Below are 13,052 nucleotides of genomic sequence, written 5' to 3' on the forward strand. Positions count from 1 at the left end.
TCTTACCGCAGAGGACGATCAAATTACACCCCGCGCGCAAAGTTTATACCCTCAACACCAATTATGTGTTTTCTTTTCAGTTTTTAGGTTTGATTAACGTTTGCTTTTACGCCTTCGGTTTCCCCCGGCTTCCCCTTACTGAGGTCAGCGATAAAAACAGGTGCGAAGCCGCTGGCAGAGCGGGGTCCCCGAGAGCTTTGGCGACACTCTCGCGCGCGAGGGGTTTTTCCAGGGAGGAGAAACCGAATTGAGAAGGGATGGGGGGGGCAGAGGACGCCCAGACCCACTTGCGGGCGAATTTATGTAAAACGAGGGCAGGCAGGGAAGTACCGAGGATCTCCTCAGCGCTCGCTTTCACCGCATCGAGAGTTAATTTACTGCCAACCTCCCAAGGGAACGGCGGAACAAGGCGACGGGGACAACGACTCGCTAAATCTACGTGAGCCCGACGAGGCGCCTCGTTCCCTGAATCGGTTGGTTTTAAGGTTTTTGTTCGGCTCCAGCACCAGCGGCCGAACTACCCCCGCGACCCTCGGAAAGCCTCTCCGACGTCGAGCTCCTCTCGCCGAGGGACGTCGCGCTCGGGGCTTTACCGAAACAGAGGCGTTTTCATTCGCGTCAGGGTAAACCCGAGCTGGAGGGGAACTGCCAAACCCTGACGGTGACAGTAAGACGCGGCTGCCGCCCCGCCCGATGCCCTACAGCGGGCTCAGGGTCCGCCATCGGGGCCGAAACCCCGAGGAAACCCCTATTTTACCTTCGCATCCCCGTTTAATCAAACTTTTGGACTTCTTCCTGCTCTGAGGACACGCAGCTTATACTCCAGAAACGGGGTGGGGGGAGAAAAATATTAAACCACCCATTTTTTGACAGCCCGAGGTGCGTTCATCAATTGTATAACGACGGGAATTACAAGCAGGCGGATGAAAAAGGCACCAGCCCCTATTTCGCCGCTGCCATCCTCTTTTTCCGTCGTCCCGGCAGATTTATCTCTTACGCAAAATAAAAGGTGTGCTGGGCGGGAGAGGAGGGCAACCCCCCACCCCACCCCAACTAAAGCGTCTTCCGGGGGAGAAAGCTGGAAATGATAATTTCCCCGTAGGGCACCGCACGGCAGGATTTGCAGAGTCTGCAAGAATCCTGCCTGGGGGACCAGAGGAAATCTCCATTTCAATGCGGAGGACCTGCGGGAATGCCGTGCTTTCCCCACCGAAAGGGACTGAAGGAAAGGATTCCTCCGGAAATCCATCCGGTGGCTCACGTTTTTAAGCGCACAAACCCCCGAAACAGAAACTAAACCCCATACGGGTTATTTTTGCAGCACTAATAAATATTTGAAACACAAACAGGTTTTTTTTTTCCCTTTTCCTACCAGCAACTTAGAAAAGGCAACGGCCCAGATTCTGAACATACCAACCACCAATGTCTATTTTTAACAGATCAACTTGGAATCGGTGTTTTCGCCCCCCTCCCAATGATTCCCTCACCTCACTGTCCCCGTTCGGCGCACGCCTTCCGCCGCCTCGGCCCAGGTGATTCTGTAAATCCTCCTCCGACTGTACCTACGGGGCAGCCGCCGGCGGACGGGAGGGTAAGGCTCGGCCCCCCTCGAGCCGGGGAAGCTCTCTTTGGGGTAGCGTTGGATGCTAACGGGCCGCTTGGATAACAAGGGAAGGGGTGAAGGAGGCCCGACGTACACGCCAGCACAGACGGGGTAACCAGGGCTCCGCGCAGCCTCCGCGGCCGCTCTGGATGAAATTAAAACGTCGGTTTTTAACCCACAATGTACGCAAAAACCCACCGCTCGGAGCACGCACCTCTCCGGGTTGAGGTTCGTGTTACCGCTGTTCCTTAGCTGGAAATATTAACAGGCTTTGGACCCACCCGGGAGCAGCCCCAGCCTTCCCTTGGTTTTCTGAGGAATCTTTGTAGAATAATTAAGGCTCGAAAAGACTTCTCGGATCATCGAGTCCAACGGCCAACCCAACACCCCCAGGTCTCCTAAACCGTGTCCCCAAGTGCCGCGTCTACACGTCTTCTAAATACCCCCAGGGATGGTGACTCCCCCACCTCCCTGGGCAGCCTCTGCCAGGGCCTGACCGCTGTTTTGGTGAAGGCGTTTTTCCTAATCTCCAACCTAAACCTCCCCAACGCAACTGGAGGCCATTTCCTCTTGTCCCATTGCTTGTTCCTTGGGAGCAGAGACCAACCCCCCCCTCACTCCAGCCCCCTCAGGCAGCTGGAGAGAGCGAGAAGGGCTCCCCTCAGCCTCCCCTTCTCCAGGCTAAACCCCCCCAGCCCCCTCAGCCGCCCCCCAGCACACTTGTGCTCCAGACCCTGCCCCAGCCCCGCTGCCCTTCTCTGGACACGCTCCAGCCCCTCAAGGGCCTTCTTGTCCCGAGGGGCCCAAACCTGAGCCCAGCATTCGAGGTGTGGCCTCCCCAGTGCCGAGCACAGGGGCCCCATCCCGGCTCCTGCTGGCCACACCAGTGCTGACACAAGCCCCGGGGCTGGTGGCCTCCTTGGCCACCTGGGCACTGCTGGCTCATGCCCAGCCGGCTGTCAGCCAGCACCCCCAGGGCCTTCTCCGCCGGGCACTTCCCAGCCCCTCTGCCCCAGGCCTGGGGCGCTGCCTGGGGTCGGTGTGACCCAAGGGCAGGACCCGGCCCTTGGCCTTGTTAAACCTCACACAACTGGCCTCGGCCCATCGATCCAGCCTGTCCAGGTCCCTCTGTAGGGCCTTCCTGCCCTCAAGCAGATCAACACTCCCACCCAGCTTGGTGTCATCTGCAAAGTCACTGAGAGTGCCCTCGATCCCCTCATCCAGATCATCAATAAAGACATTAAACAAGACCGGCCCCAACACCGAGCCCTGGGGAACCCCGCTGTGACCGGCCTCCAGCTGGATTCGGCTCCGTCACCACAACTCTGGGCTCGGCCGTCCAGCCAGTTTTTACCCAGCGAAGGGTCCACCCGCCCAAGCCATGAGCCGCCAGCTTCTCTGGGAGGGTGCTGCGGGAGACTGTGTCGGCGGCTTTGCTAACGTCCACAGCCCGCCTCGCACGGATAAGCCTCCCCACCGCGCGGCCGTGACCCCGCCGCACCGAGGGGCGGGAGGAGAGCGCTCGTGCTTCGCTAACCTCTTGTTTTGAGCGACCCCGCGCCGACTACGGGTGGGAGGCGACGCACGGAACGGATCCGCTTTGCGCAGTCGTGCCGTAAGGGGCAAAACCAGGTGGATTGTTACGGCAGCTGCCCGGTAACCTGACGAACGGACCGCCAGAAGAGCGGGGCTCTGAACGCCAACGGGTCTGTTTGAAGCGTTAAGGAGCCAGGGTGAAAAGCCAAGACGGAATCCGAGTGGGAACCAGAAATCCAGGCGCTCCGGTGCCGCCGTCTGTGCTCAAAACCAACACCCAAACCCCAGCGTTCTGGGCTTCCGGAACGCCTTAAAACCCTCAAAGCCAAGATTGCGCGATAGGACGTCGTTTCCCCTCGATGTTAATCTCTGTCTGCGAGAGGAGCGAGTGGATTATTTAGGCTGCGAGCGCCGAGGATGCAGCGTGCTGTCATGGATACGGGGCCGGGGGGATGCAGAACTGACCCCCTTAAAGAAGGCAAACCTCGCCACTCCGAACACCCACACCACAGCTCGCCGCGCCACCGCACCAGCCGAGGCGCCTTTAAATGCTTTTTTTCGATTAATAACAGAAAATAAGGAGGTAAAAGAGGAGCAGTGCGAGCCTCGTTTTGCTCCGGAGCGTTGAAACATGTAACGAGGAGACCAGGAATAGATCGGGTGCTGCTCCTCGGCGCCGGAAGGGACCCTAAGCCCGGTCCCCGGCTTTATGTGGAGTTTAAAGCGCTAAGCCAAGCTCTGGGCGTACCCGAGCGCGAAGAGCTCCGGCCGCGCTCTGGGAGGGCACGGGTTACCAGGCCCGCTGCCGATTGCCACGTGGCAGCCAACGAGGCACGGTGAGCAAACGCGATCCGTCCTCCCCGCGCGGCCTTAGGGATACACGTCCGCAGGGGGGGAGCTGCCCTCGGCGCGCGGGGATCAGGCGTTTTTTCGGCTCCTTCACCAGATCGCCATCCCGGCTGATTTTTCTACCGCAACCGTAGCGCCCGGGAGGCACGTCGTAGCCTCCGCCGTACGTGTCGCTCGTCCAGCTGCCATCAAAAGCGACCCGCGCTGTTTGAGCGCGTTTAGCCGGGCCGTCTCCGTCAAGGGGAACCCGAATTTTCCCTTCTTGGGGAAAACGGGTGATACGAGGATTGGAAAGACCCTTATTTTCAACGGAAGGGTTGGGAACGGAACTCCGTAAGGAAAAGCAGCGGCTCTCGCGGCGCAGAGGGAGAGTTTGAACACACCGAGCACCTCATTCTACAAGAGGACAGAGAAGGATACTTAAAATTTCCCAGTTAAAAGGATCTGAGCCCTAAAATTAACCGGCCTAGCCCATCCTTGGTGGTGGGCGCTGCCCTACACACAAACAAGCGGGTCTCGGAAGAGGGGGCGCATAAACCAGCTCCCCGCGCAGCTTAATCCACACGCACGCTCCGGCCCTCGGTGCCGGTAACGTTTTCTGCTGTTCCCGTACCAAAAATATTCCGGGGATTGGCGCTTGCTCGGAGCCAGAGCAGCCGGGCTGATGGTTTCAGCAGTTCTGTTACAGGCTGCGGCAGCCGCGAGTTAAATCGCAGGTTTTGCGACGCACCGAGTGAGGGGCGTCGTGTTCCAGGTGAGTCTCCAGAAACAAACCCAGCAGTAAAAGGAACACGTTCTAATCGCCTTTGCCCGTCGCCGTTCTCCTACGGCGCCGGAGTTTGCAGGAACCGGGGGGAAGCGGCTGCTCCCTGCGCCAAACGCCTCGGAGATACGGAGCGTGAAAGCGCCTGTGGCGTCTCGCGGCGACCCGAACTCTAACTCCCCCCGCGCCGCGAGCGCACCGGTAACGTTAGACCCATTTTAGAGATGACGGCGCTTTTAAAAGCCCGGCCACCAGGAATTTAGGTTTCCAACTCGCCCTGAAGTCGGAGCGCCGGCCCGGTCACCAAGGGGTTTCAGGGCGCTTTTTCCCCCTCTATATTTCTCGGGGGTGAGACGAACATCTCGCAGCAGGAACCTGCTGGGGGGCGTGGTTTGAGAAGCTTCTGGTTCATTTCCAGCCCTCGGGATGGGCGCAGCAGGAGCGGCGTCCCCGCTCCGCCGTCCCACAGGGCTGGGACGCCGACAGCCGGTCAGCCCCTGCCCCCGAGGAACCAAAGTCCGCCCTCCTTCCTTCAGGGATTTCTGCTTAAAAAAAGCTACGGAAAGGAAAAGGCTTCGGCTGCCCCGAGGTGCAAGCGGAGGGCAGCTGCAGGTGCGGGCCGCTCAAGAGCAACCTTGGACGTTTCTTCCTGCAGGAGGACCGTTAAAACCAAAGTAAAACCATTTGCGTACGGTTTGGAGGTTGAGCGTTACTCAAAAACCGATTAAATCCACCCAAGCCGCCTCTCCGCCTGTCCCGCGTCCCCGTAACTCATTCAGCATCGACCTGGTTTCACGGCCAGGACAACTCTTGACTTCGCGCGGGCGGGAGGGACGAGACAAGCCCGCAGCGGCGACGGGAAACGTCCCGTTCCGGGCTCGGGGAAGCCTTTTCCTCGCGGCAGCGGGGACTCGCACCGTCCCGGGCTGCCCTCCCCTCCCCCTGTGCGACGCAGGATTGACTCGGAGCTTTTTTTTTTTTTTTTCTCTCTCTCTCGAAATCATTTCCAGACTCGCATTCCCTCGACCGCAGCGGGAGGAGGAGGAGAAATACAATGGGAGGCAAAGAGCTCGCTTTTTTGGGGAAGGAGGGGGGAAACTTCCCAGGGCCGGAGGGCGGGGGGAGAAGAGGACGTGGGCAAGGAGCTCGGCGAACGCTTCCCAACCGGGAAACGCCACTCCCGGTTTCCCTCGACAGCGAGCGGCCGTCGCGGGGCGTTTTGGCCCGCCTTTTAGTCCTGACGTCCAGTGAACGGCTCACGGTTTTGTTGGATGTAAAGGTTGTTCTCCTACCGGGGTGGGGGGGGGAAGGTGCGGCAGCGCTCGGACACAGGGCCGAGGGGGAGCCGGCGCGAAGGCAGGTCGTCCCCGGAGCCGCCACGCGGAGCGACGAGTCCCGCGCCTCCGACAGCGGACGCGAGGCCAGTTCACGTGACAGCGGGGTGCCGGGGTGGGAGTTTGGGGAGCAGATTTGGGAAAGACGGACGAGAAATCGGAGAAATACACTCAGCTACACACAGTCCTCGCAGGAAATGGGTCCGAACCCCTTCCAGGCTGGCTCAAAAGCCTTCACTTTTAATGACGACTGATAACAAAATAAACATTGACAGTTTTCTTAAGTTCTCCAACAACTCCACAGCATTTTCCTCAGAAATCCGTGTCCGAAACGAGCCGTAAAACCAACAGCTTTTTGCAGGTGAACGCCTCATCACGCGCCGACCCACGACCTTCTCGTCAAAACCACAACGAACGTTTCTACTCCTTACGGCAGCAGAAACAACTTCCAAACACACGCTGAATGTAAACTCAAGCGATCTCGGCCTCCGCCTGCAGCCGGCCCAGCCTCCCCGGCTGCTCCCGTCGGCCGCAGGAGTCTTGTTTTCGCGGCTGACTTCCAGTCAGCAATAAAACTGACAAAAATCAGGTCGCTTTGCTGCCGGAGAAGGCGAGGAGGGAGAAGGGGAGAGCGCAGGGCCCGGGGCTCGGAGGATTGGGAAGCGTGGAGTGGGACGGAGCGCGCGACCGCTCGGGCACGACTGCGGCTTTAACTCCCTGCGTGAGGATTTGGAAATATTTCAGCTGTTAAATAGTAACATTGGAGAGAAATCCACGCCGCCGCGGTGCGGGATGCCACGCACACCCTCTCACGGAACCGCTTCTTCTCCTGAAGGGGAAGCGGTGGCTCCGGAGGAAGGGGAAGAAGCAGTCTCACCCCAAGCCGCCTTGTGAAACCCCTCCTCGGGCTCGGCGGCAGAACAGAAACGCTCTCCCGTCGCTCGAAGAAGCGAACTCCCCGCCAAGGGGGAACGTGGAGGAGCCGCGCTCGGAGCCTGCTTACGCCGGGATGGGCAAGAGGCGCTCGCCCGACGCCGCGGCCCGGCGTTTGTTCACGGAGCGGGTCCGAAACGGGCGGGAAGAACAAAAGCTTTCCCCGCTCGGCTTCGCCAAGAGGCCTGGGCTGGAAGGACCACCTCAAGAGATGAAACGATAGCTCAGTCTCCATAGCAATCGCCGGCTCTGCCCGTGCCACCGGCGAGATTCCCTCACGAGGGGGACAGCCCGAGCCCGGCTCGCGCCGGAGAGTTTTGGTGCACAGCGCTATTTTCCCGGTGAATTCCGGCAGAAAACGCCGAAAGCCTCCCCTCTCCTCCGCCACTACGAGATCTGAACCATTTTTAACCCCAACGGGGCGGTTAATCCTAGCCTACGCTAACTTTTAGCGTCACGGGGCTGTTAGGCGAGAAGCGCCGGCGAACTCAACGAAGGCAACGCAATCGGCCGGCTGCGTTCTGCCGGCTCATCGCTCCAAAGCTCCCCGGAGCCGGGAATTGAGGTAGGGGCTTCCAGCCGCGCTGGTTTGGTACCCCAATCAGGGTCAGAGGCGAGCGCAGCGGGAGCGAGACCAAGCACGAAGCCTCTTGCAGGCCAACGGCCGTGTTTTAGAGCTGGGTGTTCCGACGTTAACACAATCTGCTCGTTTCTTGACCCAAAAACCCCGCTCTACCACAGGGCAAGATGTAGCTGCTACCGCGACAAACGCTGCTCCGCTAACGTGACGATTCGGAGGCTGTATTTCCAGTGTTTATCTTTCCTAAAGAGACTTAAATTTAGCGTTAAGTCTCTCACATCGGGGAAAAAACACGGGGGAAAGAAATGCCGAGTCACAAATCATTCCCCTCGAGTTTTTTCCCCTCCTCAGGAAAAAGAGGAAAGCGCTCTGAGAGTCCAGCCTCACCCGCACATTCACAAGACAACCCACGAAAGCTCCACGTAAGACGCTGCCGCCCTCTAAACGCCCCTCCAGACTTCCAGAAATACTCTTTTCTACTCAAAAAAAGGGCGTCAGGAGATATTTAAGGACCAAATCCCCCCCGGGACAGGGTGTTATTTTGGGTTTCCCCGCAGCGCCGGGCGCAGAAGCGGATCCTTCCCATCGGCGGCGATTCCCAGCGAAGGCGCGGGGGAGAATGGGAGCCGCGCCGGACGCCGGCTTCGCTTGTCGCCAGAACGTTTTCTGGTGCAAAGTATTCCCTCGGCGCGCGCCGGACCCTGGAGATGGGTTTCCCCCCACCTCTCATTTTTATTAATGCGATAGGAAGAAAGGACGCGGTGATTGTATCGCCGGAGAGAGAGAGAGAACGGTTATTGCGCGCTTTCAGGGCGCTGGATTTCTCCCCCGGTATCTAAATCGCTAAATATTCTGGGAAGGAGAAGCGTGCGAAATACGGGCTGCCCGCGCGACTCGGGAGGAATCCTTCCCCCAACGGTTAGGCTGGGGGTGAAACAACACGCGGTGTGGGATAGCCGTGGGGTAACGGTGCCCCGCCATCTCGTCCTCTCGTTCTAGAATTAATAACGACGATGACTCGAAGATCAGCACGTGTGCCTGTCACACGTTCACGGGTCAAAGAACCAACAGCCAAAAAAAAGCGATATATTTTAGCGTTCAAATGTAAGCAGCGAAGCGTCGGCGCAGGCACCAGGGGATGGGGGAGCGGCGCAAACCCGATGGCCTCACGGCGAACGCGCGTGCCGAGCCCGGCGCGGCCAAGCGGGAGCCCCTCAGTGCGGCACCCCGGCGCCCCGGGTGGGTGCCACAGCCGCGAACCCACCGCCGGGCTTTGGCTGCGCCTGGGATTGGGTCCAGCTGCGGTGCAGTGCGGGGGGAAAGGCGAACCCCCCCCGTGCCTCAGTTTCCCCGTGGGTCACACGCAGGCGCCGTTTGACAGCTACTCTTGAGCCAAACAACAAAAGTTCCGATGGTGAACGGTGCGTCCGGGGACCATGACGGCACCAGGGATCCCGACGGGACGGCGGGCGGGATACACGGAATTACCGAAGAGGGAAAAACCAGCCCGGAAGGAGAGCTGGTGTCGAGAAAACTACAGAAACCAAGACCACGACCACACGCCCGGCATCGCTCCCGCAAAAAGGCAAAGCCAAAACACACACGTAAACGGTAAATACGTTCCGAAATTAAGCTGCGAGCAGCAAATGAAAACTAGAAGAGAATTTGAAGAGCAACGAACTGTAGTTTATTCCACTAATGCCTTATTTAACGCAGCGAGGGGAAAAAACCTGGGGGCTGTAAGGGGGCGCAGGGCACCCCTCGGATGGCCAAGGCCAGCAGGGCCCCCCCCGTGGGGGCGCGCTGCCCCCCACACACCGGGGCGCCGAGACACTCCGCAGCTTGCCATTTCCCAAACCGGGGGAGGCCGCGGCGGCGGGTCCGGGCTGAGCGAAGCGCCGGCGATGGAGGTTTTGAATCCTGACATTGCAAAGGCTTCGCTTCCCCTCCGTGCCGGCGCTCCCAGAGCCATCCCGAGGCGGCCCCGGCTCGTCCCCGGGAGGAAGAGGAGGAGGGGAGCGGCGGGGGGGGGGACGCGCACAGAGGCCGAGACAGCAGCACCGAGTCACGGCAGGGCGAACCGGCGGCCTCTCCCGAGCCGCCCCCCCCCCCCCCCCTCGCCCGGAGGAGGTGGGGACGAGCAGGGCGCTTCCCGGCGGCGGCGGGGGGGGGAAGGCTGTCGGCGCCCCCTCTTTTGGGGGGGAGTGTGTGCATGGAGGGGGCGGGGGGGGGGGGGGGGGCCGGAGGGCGACGTCTCCTTTTGGGGAGGTACATTGTATTCCGGAGACGTGACCCGCAGCCGCCGCAGCGGGAGGCTGCCCGGGGGCGGCGGGGCCGGGGCGCGGGGGGGGGAGCGGCGGCGGGGCCGGTGCCCGGGGAGGGGGCAGCCGCCCCCCCTCCCGCCGCCGCAGGTAGCGGAGTTAAGCGATTTAAAGCGAAATTGCTGCATTGTAAGAAACTCACCGTGATGTTTGAGCAGCAGTCGGCGCGGGGTCTCCCAGACATCCCCGCACGGGCTCCGGAGGCAGGACCCCGCCAGGCACCGACACATAGGGGTTCAGCGCGCTGCCTGATCGCCCTCCGCGCCCCGCGCCGGCCGCCGCCGGGCTGGGGGGGGCGGCGGCAGCGGGGACACCCCGCCCGCCCCAGGGCCCCCGATTAACGCGCACCCCCCCCCCGCCGCGCCCCCCCTCCCCGCGCCCTGCATTTGCATACGCCACGCCCCCTTCCCCCCCGCCCCGCCCCGCCCGGCGAGAGGGACGCGCTGCGCCCCGGGCCCGGCTCTGCTGGGACGGGCCCAGCTAAACCCGGCCTCGTCGGGACGGGCCCGGCCCAACCCGGCCTTGCTAGGAGGGGCCCAGCCGAACCCGGCCTCGCCCAGCCAAACACGGCGTTGCTAGGACAGGCCTTGCGGAACCCGGCCCATCCAGGACAGGCCCTGCTGTACCCGGCCTTGCCCAGCTGAACCTGGCCTCACCAGGACGGGCCCAGCTTTGCTAGGATGGGCCTAGCCGAGCCCAGCCTTACTGGGACAGACCCTACCAAACCCGGCCTTGCCCAGCTGAACCTGGCATCACTAGGAAAAGCCCAGCTGAACCCAGCCAAACGTGGCCTCGCTGTGACAGGCCTAGCCAAACCTGGCCTTGCCCAGCTGAACTTGGCCTTGCCAGGATGGGCCCAGCTGAACCTGGCCTTGCTAGGATGGGCCTAGCTAAACGGGGCCTTGCTAGGAAGGCAGGGCTGCCGGTTCCTCCCGGCTGGGGGGTGCTCATACCTGCTGAGTCACGCCAGGGGGAGATCTCCCCGACGGCCCTCACCGGCGCGCTGATCCTCGCCAGTCCTGGCCCGCGCGGGCCCCCGTTTCTGTATGAAACGGAGAAAAATCTCGGGGTTAGCGGGGCCTCTCAGGGCCGGCAGGCTGGGCCTAAGCCCCCCCCCCCCCCCCCAACAGGGGAACCCCCCTGGGGGAAAAAGGGTGTTTAAACACAAATCAATGATTTTATTGATCAAACCCCCGGGCCAGCCTTTAATTTTAGAGGGTTTTTAGGGGGAAGTTCTGCCGAAAGCGTGGCTTTGGTACAGCAAAGCCACAGTGGGGAGAGAACACCCCCCCCAGCCTGGCCTGGCAAAGACCCACAGGCAGTTCTGAGGAACCAGTGCCTTAATCAGGGTTGCCTAAGGTTGGTATTTTATAGATAAATAGCCCAATAAAACGTTCTCAACTGCTTTTAACACGCCAGGGACTGCGTCACCTGGACAAAGAACAGGCACGGGGGACACCAGAAGTATTGCTGACGGAGCAAAAGGGGTGACGGCGACTGTGACACGCCCCCCTCCCCAATTTGCATCGTCACAGAGTTAACGGCTTTCCCCCGTAAAACGGGTCATTTTACACCTGTGTAAAATCAATTTTTCCAGCTAATTCCTGAATCCTGGGTGAAAAAAATAACCTACTGGACAGGGGTTTGCTCGGCACTCCTGGCCCGCTGCGGGTCCCAGCCTGTGGTTTAAGTCAGGTCCAGATTCCTCCCCCCCCCACGTCAGGGGTTTTAAGCGCTTATTAAAACCCCACAAAGGGTATTTTTATGTGTATTCGCTCACAAAAAGGAAAACTGTTTTTCAAAATCGTCGCTCTTGAAAGGCAACACTTAAAAACAGCTCCCTGCTCACGGCAAGCTGGGGAAGATAAAAAACCCAACATATTCGCCAGGTTTCGGCTGGATTTTTATTGAGATAAAGCCTCGCCGCCGGCACGCCCGGGCAGCCCGGCGCCCGGCCCAGCCCAGGGTCCTCCACATCCCAGTTACAAACTGGTTGAGCCGGCGACGAGGCCGCGCTGGCGATTGGCGGGGTGCAGGCAGGGGTAGGCAGGGCCAGGCGCTTTGCCTGCGCCCTGATTAGGCGGGTTAAATGTGATTGACCAGTGCGAGTAATTAATCTGCCGAGAGGCCGGGCTTGGGGCTTTGTTTATACCCCTGGATTGGCTGGATTTGAATTGGATATATATGTTCTGTTTGTACCTGGGTGGGACCTCGCGGCGGGGGGGGGGTGGGGGGGGTTATTTTGGTGCGTTACGCTATAAAAGCGCGGCGCCAGCCCAGCGCCGTCGCTCTCCTTCGCCAGCGCCGGGAGCCGACGGCCGGTGCCGGAAGAGGATCCGAACTCCGGGCTGTTTTATGGCGGGGGGGGGGGGGGGGGAAGGGGAAAGAGATGAGCCCCACCGTCAGCATTGCTTACCAAAAAAATTTAAGCCCTGCACTCGGCTATCTCCTTTTTTTTTTTTTTTTTCTCCAGTCCTGCGGCACCAAAACAAATCGAGCACGCTGTACCTTAAGAAAAAAAGCCAAACCCCAAAGGCTTGGGGGAAAGCGCCGTGAGCGATAATTCCACTAACCCATGGGACGAGACAAGCTTCTTTCCTCGAAGGACGCTGCTCGCAGCGGGCCCCTCAAAACACGGCGCCGATTTCCAAGCGGGAGGCATCACCGGTGCCATAAGGAAGGTTTTTTGTCTCTCATAGCGGCGGCTTCACAACCAGTCACGTACGCGGTCCTCAGACTGCAAAAAAAAACCACCTTTGAGCGCGGCCGGTACGACGGGGCGAGGAGAAGCTGCACGGAATTTCGCTGCGGCGACGGGCTGGGATGTTTCTGTCCAAGCTCAGCACTCCCTCGGGTCACAAAACCTCGCCGGGACGGCGGCGTTTAGGGCAAAATCCTTCAACAGAGCGAAACGACCCACCGGTACCGCACTGACAGCAATCAAGGCTACGTAAAAACCCCTCTTCTTCAGAAAAAGCATCGATCATATCCCGCGGCGCGCTCATTAATTAGTACGGTACCCATGTGGACGCGTTCGCTCCGGAGAGGAGCTTGGCACGGCAGAGTAGTAACAGATGAAACCCCCAAACACCACTATTTTGGTGTTTGCTTAAAATACACAGCTGATGACTAA

General features: G+C 60.2%; 1 protein-coding gene across 3 annotated transcripts in view; it reads right to left on the minus strand.

Moving 5' to 3' along the window:
- The window catches only part of BICRA (BRD4 interacting chromatin remodeling complex associated protein), a 35,374-nt gene that overhangs the window by 21,285 nt on the left and 1,037 nt on the right, over positions 1–13,052 (minus strand). For 2 of the 3 annotated variants that reach the window (XM_075080597.1, XM_075080601.1), the window contains exons 2-3: positions 12,493–12,656; positions 10,873–10,961 (exon numbers count right to left, since the gene is read on the minus strand). In XM_075080597.1, coding sequence (XP_074936698.1) covers positions 10,873–10,961; positions 12,493–12,593 — 190 coding nt within the window. In that variant the 5' untranslated portion in view covers positions 12,594–12,656. Of the gene's footprint in view, positions 1–10,061; positions 10,249–10,872; positions 10,962–12,492; positions 12,657–13,052 lie in introns of those variants that run through there. The other variant, XM_075080598.1, reaches the window with a different exon arrangement.

Source organism: Phalacrocorax aristotelis, unplaced genomic scaffold, assembly GCF_949628215.1.
Source record: "Phalacrocorax aristotelis unplaced genomic scaffold, bGulAri2.1 scaffold_213, whole genome shotgun sequence".
Lineage (NCBI taxonomy): Eukaryota > Metazoa > Chordata > Aves > Suliformes > Phalacrocoracidae > Phalacrocorax > Phalacrocorax aristotelis.